Genomic DNA, 21,759 nt, shown 5'->3' with positions numbered 1-21,759 from the left:
TTTTTGTCTTATAAGATCGGTTTTTTTTTTTAAGTTAAACCTGAATTAAAATGATAATATTTAATTAATTATTATTTGTGAAATAAATTAAACAATCAGGAATGAAGTATTTAAAATATGCAATAAATTAAAAAAAATGTTAATGTAATTAATTTCTGCTTGAATAACTTCTCGTATAAAAATTAAAAATTTATTGACAATATTTATCAGCGTTATTAGGAATAATTAGTACTTTAGTTTTACTCAGTGATTATTCGATGATCTAAAATAACTTAAATGAATACTCAATATCTTTAACAATTTAGTTTTCACATGGTTTATGTAAAAAGTATTGACATTTTGCAGAATAAGGAATGTCGTCTTTTTTTTCCGTTTTATTTTTTACAGATTTTACAGAATTTACAACGAGAAATATTGTCACTCGGTCATATTACCTGTAGGTAGGAGCAGATGGTCAATTGCGCAAATTCTGATTTACCACAAAAATATCTATTCATCGAGAGCACAAAATAATTTAATTATGAAGAAAAAAAAAAAAAAGATTTGCGCGACATAATTTCATATTGCCCAACTGTTAATTAAAAGGACAATATTGCTCATTAAAAAAAAGAGAAAGAAAAAAAAGTTACCCGCAAATCTATGTGACCTTTTGCTATTATGTCATTGAGCGATAATTTAAATGCAGCGATCATCTTACTGCCAATTTCTGAAAGAATAGTCCTCTTCTCATCCGAATGTCACAGCACGTGGCATGTTATCACTTTTATCAACAACTGTTATTGTCACCAAGAGACGCTTCAAAAAATAACACTTGACAAATGATCTTTAAAGTTTCTCTTGACTAATGAGTAGGAAATTAAAAAATTCAACCCATTAATAATAATTTATGCAATACATTACAATAGTGATATAATATCTTAATGAATATATTGTAATACTAGTAGATAAAGAACTCTAATTTTGTTCTTTTCATTGTCTTTTGTTTTTTTTTTTTTTAATACTAAACATCTATTAAGCCCCAATTTGTCATTGATGTCATTTAGTATGTCCCAAGAATTGTCCACTAATATAATGGTTGTGACAGTATCATCATCAACCAAATCGCTCATAACAAGCAATAATTGACGAATTGGTGGTCTATCGTACTAACTTTTAAAGTTTAAATGTATTTATTGAATGATAATTTTTACAGTAATCTCATAATCGATAATTTGTTTACATCTGATAACACATTAACTATAATTATCAGTGAAGCATTCTCCCCATACTCAAATTAAGAAAATTGTGACATCTATTTCATTCGCATAATAAGTAGCAATCACTAAAAATTGATAATACTCAGTGAATGAGTTTATATTTTTTTTAAGTTAGAAAAAAAATACTTTTTTTTATTAACTTTACAAAATTTTTTTCGTCTATTACATTTGCGAACGATAATAGATTACTGTTCCGTTTATTTCCTACATTTGATGAAAAGATCGATCAATACAATTAGAATGGAAATTTTTTCAAACAAATCTCAGTGTATTTCTCATTCACTTTATCTGATAAAAAGAATAGTAAAATTGTTTAATGAATGTAAAAGAAGCTATTCAGTTTGTATCGTTTGATTTGCTTATGCTTATTAACTGCTATCTGTAATTTATACTTTTCATACATCATTTTTTCTTATTTTAATAGTAAAATTTATTTGCTAATAATTCATACATTTCTTAGTTTTTAACAAAAATTTTTTTTAAAAGGATTATTAACAATTAAAATATTATTCAATTATTCCTTCATTTACCGTATTTCATTCGAAAACTCAATTTGAGATGAAAAAATTTACTGATATTTATGGACAGACAGAATTCATCACATGTAGAAAGTTGTAAGAGATAAATAAAAAGACTAACTGGTATCTTTCTCATAAAAAATTAGAAGAAAAAAGTACAGAGAAATATTGTAATTAATTAACTTGACACCTGCTGTCAATTTCAATAACAAACAATTTATAGTGTGATGTCGAGAACGATGTGAATAATTTAAACATTCTCGAAATAGTTGACAATACTATCAATATATTTTAATATTTTTCATTCAAATAACATTATTTTCAAGCATTAATCAGAAATGGATTATTATAAAAGATATTTTAGTATTTGAAAATTATTGATTTTAATTTGATGTGCAAGACAGAACTAAAACAGAAAATTTCATACATTCAGTGGCATTGAATCCTTTTTGAAGTTTTTAATTAATTTTAACTGTTCGTGTAAAAAGTAAAAATGTCTAATACTAATGTAACAATGCAGGACAGGAACGCAAGTTATTCTAAAACTATACAGGTATATAAATCTCGACAAAAGTATCATCAATTCTAAATTGCTTCTGTTAATCAGAAAATATTAAAACTATTTCAGAAGTTAGTAAAAAGAAGGCGAAAACTAACATAGACTCAATCAGTTAGTAAAAAAAAATGATTTGAAGATAACTTCAATGAATTTAAAATAAAGCTTTTAATTAAATGCAAATTTTATTTCATATCCATTTTAAGAATGATTAAAGAAAAGATTCAAGATTTATATTAACAACTCATACAAACCTTAACATTTAATTAGCTGATATTTTTTTAAAAAAAAATTGAATAAATGGATAAATATCAAATTAAACAATTTTTCAACTTATTAATTAATTGTTTCAAAATGATATTGAATAGTGTTTGTATTGCAAATATGTAAGAAATGCAATAAAGGATTGATAAATAACAATTGTGTTATTTAATTCACTCGTTTGTGGTTAGAGTTAGAGTTATCACAGAAGTAAACATTTATCAGTAAACATTTATCATTTAGTCATCATTAATAATTTTTATGAGAATTTAAAATATTTTATCCAAAGATAGCTTCTATCCACAATTAATGTACTATTATTTTATTACTTTTATTGAACTGTTCATTTGTTTCTTTTTTCTTCGCTCTTTTTTGTAACCTTATCATAAATAAGAAAAAATATTATTAATGAGCTTAATCTATCTCTCAGTATATTCATAAATTTTTATTTTTTGAATGATTGAAATGATTGATAGTAACATTTTTTTTCTTTTAATTTACCACTGATACATATTGCAATGAGAGTATCGGTGGCCTTTCTCGACAAATTTTCAACTGTCGTTGAAATATCGTTGCAACTTTTTTGCTCAATTGAAATTTGCTTGCACCAAAATCACACTTTTTTGTGGTCATCGATTTCCTATTTAATTAGACTGTTAGTGATAAAAAAAAACGAGTGATAATCTTTAAAAAAGAAGCAAAAAACAAATGATTAATGAATGTTACGCTTAATTTTGTGTAATGATAAGTTAACTGATAAAAGTATTCATTCATCAATCTATTTCTTAAATTTGCTTCTGATGTGACATAGAAATGTACATGTTCCACTGGCACAAAGTGCTAATTTTGGTGTAAGTGAAAGTATCAGAGATGATATAGTTAAAACTGTTTTATTTAATCAATCAAAATCAAAAACAAAAACAAAAACAAAACAAATAGCAAATTCATTATGTTAATAATAATAACTCTGCATTTCAAATTGTATTGAAAATTTGTGCTTATGTTTTCAGTTTTGTGAAAGCCATCGGTTTGCATCGGTTTTATTTTTGTTTGAAATGAATTAATTTCCTGATTCCTTTGTTTGTATATTTTTTAAAATTTGTCTGCCACTTTTAATTTGTTATCATTTATTGCTTATCACTTGCTATTTCAATTATCAATTATTACCATTAAGAAATTGACTTTCATTATTAAATTAAGAAATTAATTTCAATTAATTACTTTCAGGAAATATCAACACTAAACTAATGTAACAACAATACCATTTTCTGCTCCCAACGAACACATATCAACATCATTTACTCGCTTTTCTTGGAATTTTCAACTTTACACCCCTGTTTTCTAATTTCTTATCTTTATTGACTTTTGAACTTTTCAGTTAATTACCTTTGACAGTCTTTCTCTCTCTGTCCATTTTTCTCTTCCTGTCCTTCTCTATCATTCTTATTGTTGTAAACAAAATTTTTATTTCAAATAACATCGCAAAAATTATATTCAAACAAGCAATGTCAATGAATATGAAAATACAAACCGATAGATAGTGTGAACGATCGATCGTACTATATTCTTGTTGATTAGATTATTACTACATTTATTTTTATCATTAATAAATTTAATCATTTCATATCTTACGGAAGTAATTTTGAGCAGATGTTACATCCATTTTACACAAACTTTTCTGATTTAATATACATTTGTCGGTTGGATTATTAATCAGTGATTAAAATATTATATTAAGTTTCAAATAAAAAAAAAAAAACGAAAGGAAAAAAAAAGTTTTTAGACATCGCAAATATTTTGTACTGAAAAGTAGCTGAAACTAGTTTCCGTGGATGTTGGCTGTTTCCCTAATTTCATTTTAATTAATGAATTTGTTCGAAAATTTTGCTCGTTCAAGCTACATTTTCTTACTTCTTTAGATTGTATCAGCTAATTAAACCATACTTAATTACTAATCTTTCCAATGTTATTATCATCTTTCATAAAGGATATTTACTGAACTTTTTAAGACAGTTAAAAATTTACAGCAAATGCTAACAAAAAGAACTATCAAAGTTGGATAATATGTCAAAATTAAATATTTGAATTAAAAAACAAGTTAATTTTTTTTCTCGAAAAAAAAAAAAACATTGAAAAATGCAATCTTTTAATGAAATGTTTTCTTAGAGCTGTAAGGTAAGGTATCTGTTGAACTTTTATGTTGAAATTCAGCAATTTCATTGAATTTTCAATTTTACATTTTTTGCACAATTGAAAGTAGAAGATGCACTTTCATTTCTTGTAGAACACAAAAGATTCAAAAATAATTTAAAAAATGATGTCTGATGTTGCAGACGCAGTTTACAATACTAAGATAAATTTACATTATTAATTTCTTTTTTTTCTTTTTTTTTTAAATTAACATCTATTTAAATTATTTTGAACAAAATGCTATTTAATCTCTTATGATTAGATCAGTCTTCTAACATCATTTAACTAATAACAATGATACATTCGTTATTGTCAACAAAATTAGCATAGTATTATCTTACGTTTTGATAATAAATTATATGAAATTAAGGTATGAAATAATTTGTTCATATTTAGGTACAAAGAATATTGAAGAATTACAAAATTTTTGTTTGTTTATGGAATAAATCGATTATTATGGAATAAACGATTCGTTTTTGTCAAAAAAAAAAAAAAAAAAAAAAGAAGAGAAAGGCTTTGAAAACTACAGAAAATTGTATAATTTCGTAAAAATACTAATTATCAGTGATAATTAGTGATCAGAAAGGAAGAGAAGCGCTAATAATCATTAAAATCAGAAGCTGTGATTCAGTGAATACTTCAACTTCTAATATTGATCTGCCAGTCAAAGTTCATCTTTAAGAAGATATTATTCATCGTTTTCATTTTATGGTAAGATGTTCAAACAGAAGGAAGGAACAGAAACGGGAAGAGAAAGGGAGAGAGAGAGAGAGGGAGAGAGAGGCAGATGAGGTCAAGTTTTAAAGTTGCTTGCAAAAGATGTGCTTTGCTAATTTGATTAGTAAGAATATGAATGTATAGAGGGGCGGTAATAGTCACATGATATTACTGAACCTTTGGGAATACTTTCTTTTAAGAGATATTAAGTAGTAATTTGACCTTTGATATTTAGCATAAAATAGTGAAATGTAAACTTTCTGTTCTTTTCACTAATAATAGGAAGTGCATTTGTATGTAGGAAATTTAAATGTCAATTTCAATTTTTACAACTATCATTTTATTATCTATCGAAACGATTAGAAAGTTTAAATGACATTACTTATTAAATAAGTAATTTTTAACAAGTAATGTATCTTTCATTTGTATGATTAAAGCAGTGAATTTGTAAATTATTCCATTGATATCTATTTAGCCAATATTTAATTATTTTTTTAATAAAGTGTTTTTTTTTTTTTTAATTCATTCCAAATTTAGGTTTTTTTCATCTTTTTTTCTTGAAAAAATCTGCACTTCAATTCTATCCTCATCTAATTATTATGAAGTAATAGGATGAACAATTAATCGTATATATACGCTTTGCTCCAACCTTAATTCTTCCTTCTTTGATTATTTATCTCTTTGAAATATGTTAAGGTCAAGGTCAAAGTAACTAATCCGTCTTCATACTCTTTTACTTCTCCGCAACAGCTGCAAATCTCTGTGAGAAGTGCAAATGATTCAAACCGTTAATGACAACAGCAACTTGACCAAAGATTAGATTGAACAATACCTACCGAAGTATTAGTCCATTAATTGAAATATCTTACTTTATGAAAAAGTTGAAATGATAATTCTTTTTTACTGCAATATTTCGTTAAGTAATGTTTATGAATAAATCATACTGCATCATCATGCTGCAATTTTATGATTAGGGCAATGAACTTCAAATTACTCTCAATTGAGACCTATTCATTCGATACTTTCTTCATAAAATAACTTTTTAAATTCTTTTTATTTCCAAATTAATCTTTTTTTTCTTTTCTTCTGTTTTGTTTTTGTTTCCGTTTTGAAAAGTGAACAGATGAATTTTGATTTTGTTCTTTCCTAGTTATTATATGAGATACTGTTCGAGAACTTGTCTTCAATAACTCTTATATCATTCGCTCATATTGTCCTGGTAAAAGTGATATACATACATTTGCGCCTAATTAGAATGATCTAAACTACATGTACTTATTGAGAGACATAAATATTGCTTGCTATATCTGAAAGAGGAGCCATTTATGATTGGTTTATATTTTTGATTAGCTAATAGTTGAATAGTTTACGATTAATTTTAATTCTTAAAGTTTAATTACAAATTTTTTACTCAATGACTGTAAAAAGTATTAGGAAGTAGACAGTTACAAATGAGTGAAACGAAATGATTACTATCATACATCTTTTTTTCCTTTAAATTAAAAATATTTTAATTCAATTTTTATAACTTCAGCATTCAGATCAGATAAAAATTGTGGAAAATGAGCAGATTGGTGGGCGATTCAAGCAATATAGTACGAATACAAACAGGTGCTAAAACTTCTGTCATCAATGAATCGTCGAAAAAAACTGCTAAAACATTCAATCCTGATATTGAAATGCAAAATAATCAACAAACGGAGAGTGGAAAAGATAAGACGAAAGATGTTAGCATTACATCTACATTCGTAGTTCCGGAACGAGGTTACGGTTGGTTCGTCGCATCCGTTATGGTTGTTGCGGATATGGTTGGTGGTGGTATAGTAGCTATGCCAGCTGCATTTCATGAAACAGGTTTTCTTGCTAAAATTTTTGATCCTAATGAAATTATGTTTATATGTAAAAGATTCCTGAATTGAATAATGAAAATCAAATAATAATTCATATATTACACTTAAAGTTCTTTTTTAATATTTCAAGAAGTCATTCATTTTTTCCATTTCAATTTATTCATCATAATATACTTTCTTTTCATGCGTGAATTTTAACTAATTTTGAGTTAAGTGATGCATATTTTCAGGTATAATTCTTGGTTGTATATTTATGGGACTAATTGCTATATTTTTTACGAACAGTGCTTATCTTTTATCAGAGACATGGACTATAATGAGAGAACGGTGGCCTATGTACAAGACAAATTGTCGTCAACCGTATCCTGAAATTGGCATGCGTAGTTTTGGACCTAAAATGAGGCAAATTACCTATATTACTTCATCATTTTCAAATTATGCTATATGCTCAATATTTTGAATTTGTAAAATATTCAGATAAGCTTTGTAGATTTATTGACTATATGCTAGACTCCATTATGTTATAATTATAAATTCATTAATTAATATCTCCATTTGCAAATTACAGTAAACGAAATTAGAGTAAATTTAAAACAGTGTGCAGTAAAAAATTACAGTTCTGATTAATCTAAATCTCTTACATTTGTATATTTAAAAAATTGAAATTTTACAAATTTTAGGACTTTCACGGCTCTCTGTGTTAACACGACGCTGTTTGGTGTCACTACTGTATATGTTATTCTGTCATCAAGCATATTTCACAAAGTTCTAATCTATTTCGGTATTAAAATAAATTTCTGCCTCTTGCTAATAATCCTTGTAATACTAATCTTGCCGATTACCTTTCTCCGATCGCCAGCTGATTTTTGGTTTGTTCGAAAAATCGCATCTTTTTTTTCTTGGAATTTCATAAAATAAGTATACAAAAATACAGGTAGTTATTATTGCCATCTAATCTTATCTCTTGAAAAAGAGAGATAAGATTTGAAAAGAATACAAAGCGATTTTTTTTTTCTTTTTTCATCAAATATCAACAGTGTTTTCTGCTTAAATATAACGAAATAAAAAAATTTTTGGTGAAATGCTAGTTTCTCCTATTAATTAATAGTTAATTCGTAGAAAAGATTAACTCTTTAAATAAGTTACCATCTCAGAGATACTTTAAATGATATCTTATAAGTCAAATATATCTTGACAATTGATTTGCTAGTTGTGCCTTAAATGATTTCCATTCAAATTTCTTCATTACCAATACACAAATATAACTCTTTTTTCTTTCATTTTAAGCATCTGCAAGAATTTATTCAAAATTTCACTATGTCAAATCTATAATCAAATAATATTTATTATATGTGCTGCAGATAAAAAAGACGAAATTTATTTCAAACTATTATTTCAAAATTTGCCCAAAAATGAACCATTTTGCTTGTCATAAATAGAAGTAAGCTAACAATTATATTTCAGGCTTTTTGTGGCTGTATCGCTTCTCTGTACCATTGCTGCAGTTGTGCTAATTTTGATTGGTGTTAGTCGAGATCACAGTTCATGCAAATTATCAGCTGTTTATAAGCCACCATCATTTCACTCCCTCTACAGCCTTGGCACATTTGTGTTTGCCTATAGTGGCCATCACGTATTCCCAACGATACAGCACGATATGCGTGAGCCAAATGAATTCACAAAATCCATTTTACTTGGATTCATCTGTTAGTTATTCTGATCATTTCAAAAATTTGGATATTAATATATGAGAATAAGACAAATTCACTAAAGTTTATTTTAAAAAGATTGAAATTATTTCAAATAACAAATGAATTAGCTAGAAGAGTGTTATTTTACTCGAATTTCAATACAAATATTATCAAAATAACCAATTTTAATCCTGTCGATTCTTTCAAATTTTATGCAAAAATTAATCAAAAATCAATTTTCGCTTTTCGCTTGCCGTAAATAGTAATATACTATCGTTGCAGAAAAAAATGCTTAATTTCGAATGAACTAAAAGGAACAAATTAAAAAAAAAAAGTTGAACACTATTTGTCTAATTCCTAGTATTATTTTTAGGGACCGGTTGTTTGTATATTCCGTTATCCGTCTATTCCTATGTTGTTTACGGTCAAAGTATGCATGAATCAGTAATTGATTCATTGCAAACAACATGGATTCGGCATGCAGCTGATTTAGCAGTTGCATTTCACTGCGTGCTTACCATTATTCTAACTATCAATCCGATCAATCAACAATTTGAAGATATTTTTCATGTGCCACATAGTTTGTTTATTCTAATCTTAAACTATTAGTTTGACAATTTTGATTAATGATATTAACAAAAGATATGGTAAATGAATGTTTGTTGAAAGTCATAAAGTTCTTAATTTGACATTCATTGAATCTGATGATTAAGTTAGAAATGAATGTCATTCTATATCTAAAAAACTTTAATTCAAGTTTTAAAATTTTCAAAAGAAAAAAGTGTATTGTAGAGATGTGTTGGCAACGTATTGCCGTTCGTACCGGACTTTTGGTATCCGTATTGTTCGTTGCTTTATCAGTGCCAAATTTTGGCTCAATTATGGATTTCTTTGGGAGCACAACTCTACCATTCACCTGTATCATATTGCCAACTATATTTGGTCTTTCTCTCAAATCTCAACGATACAATGAGAAAACGAAAGAATGGAAAATACCCACATTGGAAGAGTTAGTTGTGCCGAATAATCGGGTTCAATTAGGCTTCGATAGAAAATGTTTTGCATTTGGGCTAAATTTTTGTTTGTATAGCATCAAAGAATGTCATAAGCTGCTATATGCTAATTCTTTTTTATATCAGAAAACCACGTCTGACGCCAAAACACGTTTTGTTATATGTGAAGAATTTATGACAAATGAAATGTAATCTTTGCACAGCCAATGTTAAGTTGCATTTATCAAAGAAAATTGCTAATAATTATTTATTTACAGAATTTATGAGAGAACGCCACGTCATATGATGTATTGGTATGGGATTTTGAATGGTAAGTTACGTTAATTAATTAAACAATGAACAAACAAAAAAAAAAAAAAAAAAGGGTTATGTTATCTTGCTTAATAGATTATTTAATTGTATGAGTAAATAAGCTATTTCAATTAATTTGATAAAATTTGACAAACAGATAAATGATTTTATTGAATGAGCAATAAATAATTCAACTAATTTATCAATCAAATAAACTAAACTAATCACTTAATCAGTTAATAAAGATAATTTAATAAGTTAGAAAATTATTTAGCATATTTTTTTCATTGTAGTAATAACAATAATTGCATCAATAATAAGTGCACTGATGGCAATCAAAGCAATGGCAACAATTCGATTTGTTCCACCTTGCTTCATACAACCATTTCTGGAATCAACAGATCATTTAAATACTACTACTAGTTTACTAAATTGCTGTGGACAATACTCGAATATCACATGGAATCCGGAAAATCAGTGTGTGAATCAATGATTGAATCGCATAAATCCGGAAAATCACTGTGTAAATCAATGATTGAGTTATACTGAATTTCCTTTTTCCGAGCATTGATTTATACAAATTGAAATATTCAAAAAAAAAAAAAAAAAAAAAAAAAAAAGGAAAATGAGAAGAAATAGTTTCTTTTCTTAATTTATAAATATTTTAAAGTATAAAAGTATCAAATGCTATTATTATAAAATATTTCGAAATATACAGTATAAAGCATTGCAATAAAACTATGAAAAAATGCATTGTTATTAAAATTCATTTTTCTCTTTTTCATTAAATAATTATCAAATGTTCGTCTAAGTACAATAAATATTCATGCATTCATCAATGATTGAATCGCATGGAATCCGGAAAATCAGTGTATGATTACGAAAAAAATTTTATTACTGTAATTTGAACTGAAATAAGTCTGTTGTCAATTTTTTCTAATATCATTTTCACTTCTTATGAATTGCACTAGTCGAATTATTCTGCTAATATGTAATGAATTAATATTTTATTAAGAATTGAGAAATTACGCCTTACATATTTGCTTTTCACCTTATAATCTGAATGAAATAAATTAGTAATTGCAAAGAAAATTAGCCATCATAAAATTGCTTTATCATTTTCAAAATTTAGATAACATATGTGACAAAAGCAAAAAAAAAAAAAAAAAATCAAGAGATATGTAGGAAATTCGATAGAAATTCTATGTTTAAAATTATCACTTTGATATTTATCCGAAGATTAAGAAGTTTAAGATTAGAAATATACCATATGCCATGCTGCAGTCATGATTCTCTGTCTTTTATTATCTCTCTGAGATATATCGAGATCGAAATCAAAACAACTCTTTCAGTACTTTTTCATCGTTCAGCACAGTCGTAAATCTCAGTTACATATTACTCACATTATTTGCTAATTGACAATTTGCTAATTTGAACAAAAAGAAAGTATTAGCTAACTTAATGAACATCATGACAGATCACATAAACTGATTAACTTATTCACTGCAAAAATCAGAAACAATTTTGCGATGAAGAAGAGAAAGAAAGATAGATGGAAAGTTAATACTATAAAAAGTAATATTTTGCAGTAAAGTAATACCCACTGCAGGTATAAAAGTAATACTTTATAGTATTAAAGAGTGATAAATTAGCCAATAAGTACATTAGTATAAATAGTACGTTCAAATACGTAAGCGCAAAAAACTTTGAAATTTATCTTTTTTCAAAATTCAATTTAATTTGTTTTATATAGTGCTTCCTGTAAGACTTTTTCGTTTCTAGATTAGAGGAAAAGGTAAATAACAATATAAACGGAAATGAAATAAGATATATATACACGTACGTACGTAATGGAATAATGGTGTAAAGCAATTAGAAATTCAATAAAAGCGAAAGAAGTAATCGTTTGAATAAATTCATTTCATGACTATTTGACTGGAAGCGGTGGTTAATGCTTCTTGCTATTGCTTATCTCTTCGTTCTTATTATTATTGCTTATTTTTATGTTAAAACGGTTAGTTAAATGATTTTATCATTATTATTCTCTGTAAATTGTATGAAAAATAAAATTTGAACAAAATTTACTGAAGCAAAAGATACAACAATTTTATAATAAAATTATTGATTTATTATAAAGTTTGGAAGAAATTTTATAAATGCTAAAATGTTATGCATGTAAAATATTTGTATTTTATAGCATCCGATGAAAGATGAATGTGCGCAAAGTGTACCAATCATTTTGCCTAACGATGTGAATCTTAATGAAAGGCGACACCGCCACTAATACAAACTTTTTAAATTCAGTTTATCGCACTCATTTTGATGTGCATAAATAAGAATGAAAAAATTGAAATGCTTGGTAGCTAATTGTAATATGTTGAGCGAGGCGCATTTAAATCTCATAATTAATGATAAGCTAAAATAAGTTACTTATTAAGCTAGCAATAAAAGGTTTCAAATTTGTCTTATCCTAATATTTTGTTTATTTTCGTTCAGCTAAAATGATTTCAATAGTCTGGTATATGAAAAGTATTATTTCTTTTAAAGATTTCAACTTTAATCCTATGAATTAAACAAATATTTCAAATACGAGATGTCAGCTATACTTAACGCATAATTTGTTTTTAAGCATTTATCGCACTTCAAATTATCATGTAAAAACAGAAATGAATAATAGAAGTTACCATAATATATTGTCCATTTAAATGGTAAACAAAAAATTATTTCAGCAAATTTTAATGGCACAATTCATAAAGTTAGTCAAATAGAATGTCACTTTATTCCAGTATTATTCAAATTAAGGAAACATTCAATTCAACAGTGATGAAAATATAAGTGCATAACGATCAATAATGTAAAATAGCTTTTCGTTTTCACTAAAAAAAAAAAAAAAAATACGTCAATTAATTTTAAGTCAATCGTTACACGTATCGGGAATATGACGTAATTCGTAGGCGTGTAACTCGATGAATCAATTCAACATAAAAAGTTCGAATTACAGATTTAGTCTAATTCTACTCATAACGAAACGAAATAATGAAAATTCCTATGGTTAATATACTAAATAATCCAACTTGTTACAACACATATTTTAATTTACAATTGAAATCAATCAAATATTAAGTATTTCAGTGATTCGATATTAGTATCATCGATTAAAGCAGAAATAATAATGTATGAAGGACATCTGAAGATTTTATCATGCAATCTCTTTCAAGATATTATCAATATATTCTCTAACAACGATATGTATTTCATTAGAAAAATCCATCGTTTCTGTCGTCTCATTTTTTCTAAAATACCATTTAAAATCTAAAAAGTCTTCATTTTGATTCAAAGATCTGATTAGAAATTGATTTTTTGCTAAACAACAAATACTGTTATAATATCAATAAGATTATCAGTACGATAAATCTCTTGTCATAATTACAGCAAAAATTTAATAACTCTTTTCTTTTTTTCACAAATGACAGCATAACAAGTACATATTGTCAATGAATCAAACTTATTTCTTATTTGCTTTATTTTATTTTATTTTTTCTTTTATTTCAATCATCTGCTTAAATTAAACTTTGAACACGTACGTGAACGTCAAGTGACTTCGTCCATAAATCTCCATTTATGTTAGATCGTTTCGTCTTAATGGGGTATATATTTATATATAGTTTCATTTTATCATTTAAAATTTAAAGATTTTCCAAAATGAAAAGTTATAGATGTAGTGTGTGTGCAAGTATGCGTTGCGTGCGTGCATGTGTGCAAGCTTGCACATATGCAAACAAACTTACTTCATTATTTCTGTCAGTTAAACAAATGTTTGCATAAGCTTTACATTAATGATAAGAAACTCCTTAAACAAGAAACTACCGCAAACTTACTTTAGCATTAAGAAAATTAAGACACACTATTCAAACTGTGGCACTGCAGAAATTACACAGACTTTGAAATCAGTTGAAATTTGCCATCAAAATTTTTCATTCTTTGTTCACTTTAATTCTGTCAATCAGTTCAATTATCACTGTATATTTCACACATCATTTATCATTTTCAGAACTTCATATTAAGACTTTCATATTCGCCATATCTATTGGACAAATCGAATCTATGAAAAAATTTTGCTTCTGAATTGAAATTTTTTTGTCCATCATAAACAACTAAAATTGTAAGAAATAATAAACATCGGATGTTGAACAAAGTATGACATCATAGATTGAATTTTTTTAATTTTTGAGAAAATAGCATGTTCGGGATGAATTCTAATGGACGATGAAATTAGATGGTATGTGACTTAAACTGAACATGGAGCTGGAGAGAGGTAATAGGGTAACAAAAAAAACGATTTAACCGTAATAATTATGGTAGTAGAATTTAGAGTAGAAAGTCGTAGAGATTTAATTTCACCTTTTCAAAAAAAAAAGAAAAAAAAAGGAAACATAAGTTGAATATCTTCAATTAGACTCTCAAAGAACATTTTAGAAAGCCGCGTCCTCGTCCTGATCATAACTAAGTCAGGCATACTTATAACAAGCCATTTATTTTAGTTTTATTTATTCCATACGTTTACCTTGTTGAAATTTAAAAATACTGTTTCGTTTTATACTTAACTAATATAGTAACGACCCTGTTTTTTTAATTATAGAACTAACCAAAGCATGCAAAAAGTGGCTGGAAATTGAAGTTTACTTTCGCCTCTAAAATAACGTGGATCTGTCCACTCCTTTTTAAAGCACTATTTTCAGATAAATGTTCTAGTGTAAGCCTTTACAAACAACCGAATTTATTAAAATATTTGAAATCAAAATACTGCCTAACTACCGCTAAAATAGCATCAGTATTTCATTAAATTCAGCTTCTCTAGTTGACTTCTTGATAAGAAATCCATTAAATATATACAAATATATAAGCTCACCAATTACAATAACAAGTCATCCAAGAAATCATCAAGTTCTCGTTCAGCAATTTTTTCTGGATCAGTGTCTTCCGGTGATTTCCTCCAGATTTCCATTAAATTATCCTTTTCCAGTTTTTCGTCAATATTCTGTTCTACTTCTTTAAACGTTTCTTCAGAAACTGCTGGCTGCTGGACTTCTGAAGTGTTTGTTTGCTCCGCAGTTTCTTCGCTTTTCTGACTCCTAGCATGTGGCCTGAATAATAGTCATTCGTGAAATCAATGTCAAGCAAATGACCAAACAATAAATCAACAAATGAAATGTAAGTTAAATATAAACTCGAATATTTAGAATTTTAAGAAATTGCAGATATCACAGAATTATATTTTGATGAATGTTCAATATTAAGAATTCTGAAAAACTTGCAATCTCTTTCTGTGTCTATGTTTATCTTTCTTTTCTGGCTTCTTTTTCTGAGAATGATAATTGAGCATTTTTGAACATTCAGGACACAACCGCAACTTGACAAGAGCATTTTTCTTAATGCTATTCTCCAAGTACGCAAAATTAACCGGAAATAAAGCGGTTCATTCAAAACTTCACTTTATTTAATTTCTAAACAGCCTCATATTTTAATACAGTTCAAAATAGTGAATTTATTTTCTAAACATTTTTTTTAAAATACATTTTCATTTGTTTCATTTGAAGTTATGTGGATTTAACTATATTAAAATTTAATCAGCACCATTATGTTTCACAAACTACTCCCAACTAGTAAGATCGTCTTTTTCTTTGCACTGCCAAAACATAATAAAAAGATATTAGCTGAAATATAAATTTGGTTCACATTATGAAAAGTTTCACAAGACATACTTCCCAACTAGTAAGGTAGTCTTTTTCTTTGCACCTTTTATTGCCACATTCAAACTGACCCTTCCCTGATCTGACTTCTCTTTCAGTTCGCCATCTCATAGCTATTCTGAAATTCAAAAGTCAAAAATCAGAAGTAGCAAGGAATACAATTTAGCAACAAAGAAGTAGTAAACAACATAAATTATTTAAAAGTTGAAATCCAGTCCTAATTTTTTTTCGCAGAGGATAGATTCGTTATAGGAATATGGATGTTAAAATTCATTTCAGAATTCCAGTGCTGAAATATGTCTTAACATGGTTACCTATTCTTTTTGTATTGCGAAAGATCAGCAATACAGTATTCTTTGAAAAGTTTGTCATAATAACGTTTGGCTAAACGGGCTTCCCACGACTTCTCCGCTGCTTTCATTAACTAAAAAAGAACTGGATATACCCAAACATAAAATGATGATAAAGAGTATAATCGCTCACCATACCCTTATTATGGTTTAATCAATAATTGTTTCCTAGAACTGCATCTATACTGCAAAAAAAGTAAATATATTTTATGTGAAACCTCATCATCATCCCAGAGAAATCTGTGATTGTCTTTCAGGACATCATAATCGGTGCGATCTCTGGATGTATCTCGCTGTAATCTTGCTGTTGCACCTGGATAACAGAGGTAATACTGATTTATAAGTTCTTTATGTCGCGTGTACACGTCTAGAGTCATTAGACGTTGTTTTCGTCTGAAAACTAGTGAGAAATTACACGTTTCCCAAAATAGCATCAATATTAGAGTGACAGAATGCACAATTATACCTTTATATATTTAAACATTAGACAAAAAAAAAATGGAATTATTTGTTATTCAATCTTCTTTGCTCTCATTTTTTTCCACCTCGTTCTTGATAAAAACTCCTGAAAAGCAAATAGTACCTCTCAAAACAGGACTGTTCTTGATCAAATATGCCTCTTGCTTTCTTTCGATCTGGCAATGCAACTTCTCCAAATCGTGGTTTCTTCCATAATTGATCATCCTGTATTCGATAACTTTTTCTTCTATCAACACTGCTTCCAGCATCATTTGCATAGTCAAATTCTGATTCCAAATCTTCATAATCGATTGATGGATTCTGTTTATTCATCTTGAATTTTATTATGTGATAATTACAACACTATGCATATAGAAAGACGTATCATCTACACTCGCTAAACACTAATTCATATATTTCTACAGCAAACAAAATTACAAAACATGACAACGCTAAATCTTTGAATGTTTGAAAGAAGTTTGCTGAAAATACTATCAATAGTATTTCAACAACCAAAAAATTTAACTGAGCATCCTGCATAACAACTAAGCAAACAAAAACTTTTAATTTGAATTAATTTTTCAAACCTAACAGCAAAATGTTACCAGCATCAAAAAAAAAAAAAAAAAAAAAAAAAAAAGAAGACCGAATTAAATTCTGGAATGTGCATGGCACAAACTATCAAAACTTGTGATCAATATTAATCATTGTAGGCGTAAAATAACATGCAGTACTACAACTTAGGATAAGCATAATAAAATGATGCATAAAAAACTTACCCAGTAAAGCAGCAAAACAGCATTACCAACACATATTCAATGCTGTCAGTAAAAACTAATTAAAGTCACTTATAAGTTCATCCCTTAAGCTTACTTTAACAACTTTAATACTCAGTAGTTTATGTTAAAATGTTTGGTATTGAAATTTACAGACAAAAAACTGAGATCACACCGAAAATGACTTATTATTACAATTATTAGTCCATAAGTATAAACTTCCAAATGAAAAGAGTATAATCGTATAACACTAACAAATTTTCAACAAACAACGCCTGTAATTCCTTTAAACGGTAACAAGTATTTAACAGCTCATTAAGAAAGTTTTTTTTTTTGCTATATGTTAACAACTTTATTTGTATTGACTTCGAAAAAAGAACTATAATCAAAAGTCTAGGATTTTGTAAGAAAGTGTAGTTTGTAGAAATATAGCAAATAGCTAACCAAACGCTCTAAACCAATAGCAATATTCATATAGCTAACATCCGAAAAGCTTTTTTCATACAGAATCAATGTTTGCCACTGTTTGCGCCATCAGAAGAACATGAAGAACAAAGAGAATCTCCATTAAATATGCAACTGTCAATTTAACTATTACAAGTGTTAATTCTATGAGGTAAAGTTGAGATTACAGTAACAAATAAAATCAAACAAGATGCTATCTCGATGACTGTGATTCGTATCCTTTAATAAACGGTATTCCAAGCGGTACGTTTCTTTGATACTGAATATATTCTGTACCAAAGAAGGAAGTCAGATAACGTTCTTCCCAATATATTCTTTCGTTGAAGAAATTCCACCCAACTAGCAAATAAAGGATCAAACATACAGGATTGCATAGCATTACCTGAGTGCCCAAACACCAAACTAACCAACCGAGATATCCTGGATGTCGTACGAAACCATACACACCACTAGTGATCAATTTATGCTTTGGACACTTCTTGATTGCAATCATATGTGTGAATCCACCGTTTGCATGAATCATTGCAAGTTTCCGTAAAATTTCACCAAATATAATTAATATTAATCCAACATAACTAACGGCAACATTTTTTAAATGTGGTAAGAAATGTACTTCCACTGCATATTCCACCCAGCTTATCAAAGCAGCTGCCCAATATGCGAGAGAATGATCAAGAAGATAGGATGAAAAGTTCAAATCTGGTCGGTTTGTTAACGCTGTCACCAGAAATTCGCCGTAGTGAAATACCGCCATACATGCGAAATACCAAGCGAATATTGATAAATACAAATTATTTGTTGAATAGGCACAGAGTAGAGATAATGTAAAAATGCCCCCAAGAAAAGATGCTTGTATTGCATTCCAACGTGCACGCCAACCACAAATTAACACCGATATTGGAATCGATAGCAAGAACGCTATATACTCAAGTTTCCACTTTTCGAAACGTAATATATATGCTATATTGATTACTATTACGGATAACAAAACCGAAAATAATGAATGTTGTACATCAATGTCACTTCGAAATATTTCCACCATATTGCTTATCGAAACTATAAAAAAAAAGGAGAAATTATATAATTGCTGTAGCATGCTGATATAGAGAGATGATCTGCATAACAAAGAAAATATTAGCATCAACAATATCACGATAATTATTAAATAAGATAAAACATTACAATATAAAATCACAGTACCTTGCAACTAACACTCTGTCTCACTCTCTCCCTTTCTCATTCAATCTTATTTCTTAATCAAAATTACAGTGTAAAATATAGGAAATAAGAAAATTTTTGTTGCGTAAGAAGGAGGAGGAAATGAGATCAAAATGAGTGGAACAGGAATTAATTAAACTCTCAACTCAGCACATTTCACATTTAAGTCATCAACACTAAATATTAGCTCAAGAACGTGAAACGTGCATTTTTCAGAAATGATGAAGAATTTAACGCAGCCATAAAAATTAGATAAGGCATTGAATTAGTTGTAACGAATTATTTGTCAGGAATGGTTGAGAAGGTTGACATCATTACGTTGTCATCACGTCGACATCATGTTGCCATTACCATGTTGTCATTTTGACGCTGTAAATGAACATGAACGTATAATGGTTGAAGTGACTTAAGTGAATTCTTCTGCGTTATTTCACTACTTTTCTTTCCTTTCTATTCCATACGCAGTACAAAAAGTATTAGTGCATGCGTTTGCAGATGACTGCAACGTGTACGTGATTGTTATCGTTATTGTCTTCTGATGAGAATGTGGTGCACAACACAAATGTTTACGTATGCAGACATACGGATAACTAACTATCGTATCTTACTCATATAACTTAAACTGTATGAATTGTTTAGTATATTGTCACACAGATTACAGATTTTGTTTATAGCAAAGATAATCACAACAGAATGCTTCTATGATAAAACAAATGATTGAGCAATAATTCATTTCGTATACTTAAGTACTCCTTGAATAGATAACTACTGCGTCTGTGTTATCTAAGACTCTAAGACATTCTTTGTTATTCTGATTAAATGGAAAAGGATGTATTTTTAGAGAACTTTGAAAATAACGATCAGACATGTCTGTCTCCTCCATATATCTAAAATACTAAATTAGGAAAGAGCAAACAAGGCAAAGAAAAAAAGATTTTTATTTACTTATATCAAAAATAATATATTCACCACAATTTTAATAAATAAACGAGGAATTCGTCGATAGTTTATCATAAATGATATAATTGGAAAAGAGGTATCAAATCAATCTGTACAGAAATATATATTCACTAATCATGATTGCATGGAAGTAACGATGAAAAGATTTGTTTTAATTTAATCACTTTTGTTAAATGATTTGTGATGTTAGAGCAGAAATGGATGGAAAAATAAATATGAAAAAATGCAGGAATTTAACATTTCAAATCAAATAAATGGTTGCTAAATGAAGGAATGACGATTATCAAAGAGATGGAGTTATGCACCAAATCAATTAAAGTACATTGGGGAAAGTCTGAAGATGATTAGGATCAGAATAATTTATGAAATGTCTGGTTTAGATTTCTTGTTGAAGCAATTGCAGATGAATTCATATATATCCTGAAAAAAAAAAAAATTTTTTTTTTTCTTTTATTACTAACTCGTATGTTCTGTCTAAGAATCCGAATTGTCCCACAGAAAACATCTAATGGACTGTGCAAATGACGCAGCTATGAACAGCAAGCAGTATTAACCTTCGTAAATACTGGATTCCTTTTTGCTGAAAATTCTGGTTCCGGAAATCAGGTGAGTATATTAAAAAGGTATTGATAATGTTCGTCTACCTTGGATAACAGTATCTCTTTGTATTTGATAGATTATAGTTGTGCTGATCACATATTGGTTGTCACCTCTTTAACACTTGAAAAGGATGAGAAAAAGTAAATTATAATAATTGCACCTGATAACAGATAATGGCAGTATTAATGATAATAATAACAAAGATAATGGTAGTATGAATGACCTGACCTGTCCACAATCAATCAATCAGTCAATCCAATCCATGCGACAAATCAGAAATTAGGGGGAGAGGGGGAGGGTGGGGGGGGGGGGGGGGGGGTTACATCATTGCAAAGATAGAATCCAAGAAATGCTCGTTTAATTTAACCCATTCGTTCGTTGTTTTATGTTCTGCGAAGAATGGCATGCTATAGACGATGATGGAAAAGTGCCGATTCGTGTGACACGTCATCTATTGCAGTATGGTGACGGATCGTTTACAGAATAAATCATTGATCATTTCTTATCATCGTACACTGTGTGCTCTATTAACCTTTACTTTATTGTATTGTTGAGTTGGTAATTCGTTTCCTCTTTTCAAATCATTCTTTCAAAAAAAATTTTTAAAAAAGTGGAAATGAATAATAATGATTAATACGTTTCTAATACATTTTTGTTGCATTTTGATCATTTTTACATTCATATATTTACATTCATATATTCATATATTTTTGAGTAACCATAATAATGTATTTATTTCATCTTTTCTCTATGATAACTCAAAATGGAATGTAAGGATAAGAGTAATCTGTAATTAAAAGTGTAAAATATTAATATAAGCGTAAATAATATAAAAACT

At 28.1% G+C, this 21,759-nt stretch overlaps 4 protein-coding genes across 4 annotated transcripts; 2 read left to right on the top strand and 2 right to left on the bottom strand.

Annotated features, from left to right (window-relative positions):
* Positions 1-7,060: 7,060 nt before the first annotated feature.
* Bm18178 (Uncharacterized protein) lies at positions 7,061-10,836 on the top strand (the record flags this gene model as incomplete). Its single annotated transcript, XM_001892768.2, has 8 exons — positions 7,061-7,352; positions 7,579-7,750; positions 8,029-8,217; positions 8,813-9,054; positions 9,413-9,619; positions 9,832-10,048; positions 10,310-10,362; positions 10,637-10,836. The coding sequence occupies 8 exons, from the start codon at positions 7,061-7,063 to the stop codon at positions 10,834-10,836; spliced, it is 1,572 nt and encodes a 523-aa protein (XP_001892803.2).
* A 1,458-nt stretch (positions 10,837-12,294) lies between these two features.
* Bm11081 (Transmembrane amino acid transporter protein) lies at positions 12,295-12,627 on the top strand (the record flags this gene model as incomplete). The annotated part of the gene is made up of 2 exons (XM_043079185.1): positions 12,295-12,357; positions 12,541-12,627. 2 exons carry the CDS (start codon positions 12,295-12,297, stop codon positions 12,625-12,627), a joined length of 150 nt encoding a protein of 49 aa, XP_042935119.1.
* A 2,628-nt stretch (positions 12,628-15,255) lies between these two features.
* Positions 15,256-17,235, bottom strand: Bm2085 (Uncharacterized protein; the record flags this gene model as incomplete). Its single annotated transcript, XM_043079184.1, has 6 exons — positions 15,256-15,487; positions 15,659-15,783; positions 16,106-16,211; positions 16,408-16,517; positions 16,662-16,836; positions 17,027-17,235. The coding sequence occupies 6 exons, from the start codon at positions 17,233-17,235 to the stop codon at positions 15,256-15,258; spliced, it is 957 nt and encodes a 318-aa protein (XP_042935118.1).
* Positions 17,236-18,336: 1,101 nt separating this feature from the next.
* Bm18573 (Uncharacterized protein) lies at positions 18,337-19,185 on the bottom strand (the record flags this gene model as incomplete). The annotated part of the gene is made up of 1 exon (XM_001892770.1): positions 18,337-19,185. The coding sequence occupies one exon, from the start codon at positions 19,183-19,185 to the stop codon at positions 18,337-18,339; it is 849 nt and encodes a 282-aa protein (XP_001892805.1).
* Between the last annotated feature and the right edge of the window lie 2,574 nt (positions 19,186-21,759).

This window comes from Brugia malayi, assembly GCF_000002995.4.
Source record: "Brugia malayi strain FR3 genome assembly, contig: Bm_v4_Chr2_contig_001, whole genome shotgun sequence".
Lineage (NCBI taxonomy): Eukaryota > Metazoa > Nematoda > Chromadorea > Rhabditida > Onchocercidae > Brugia > Brugia malayi.
Note: the sequence above shows the minus strand (reverse complement) of the source record. Positions and strands in the feature narration are given on the sequence as shown.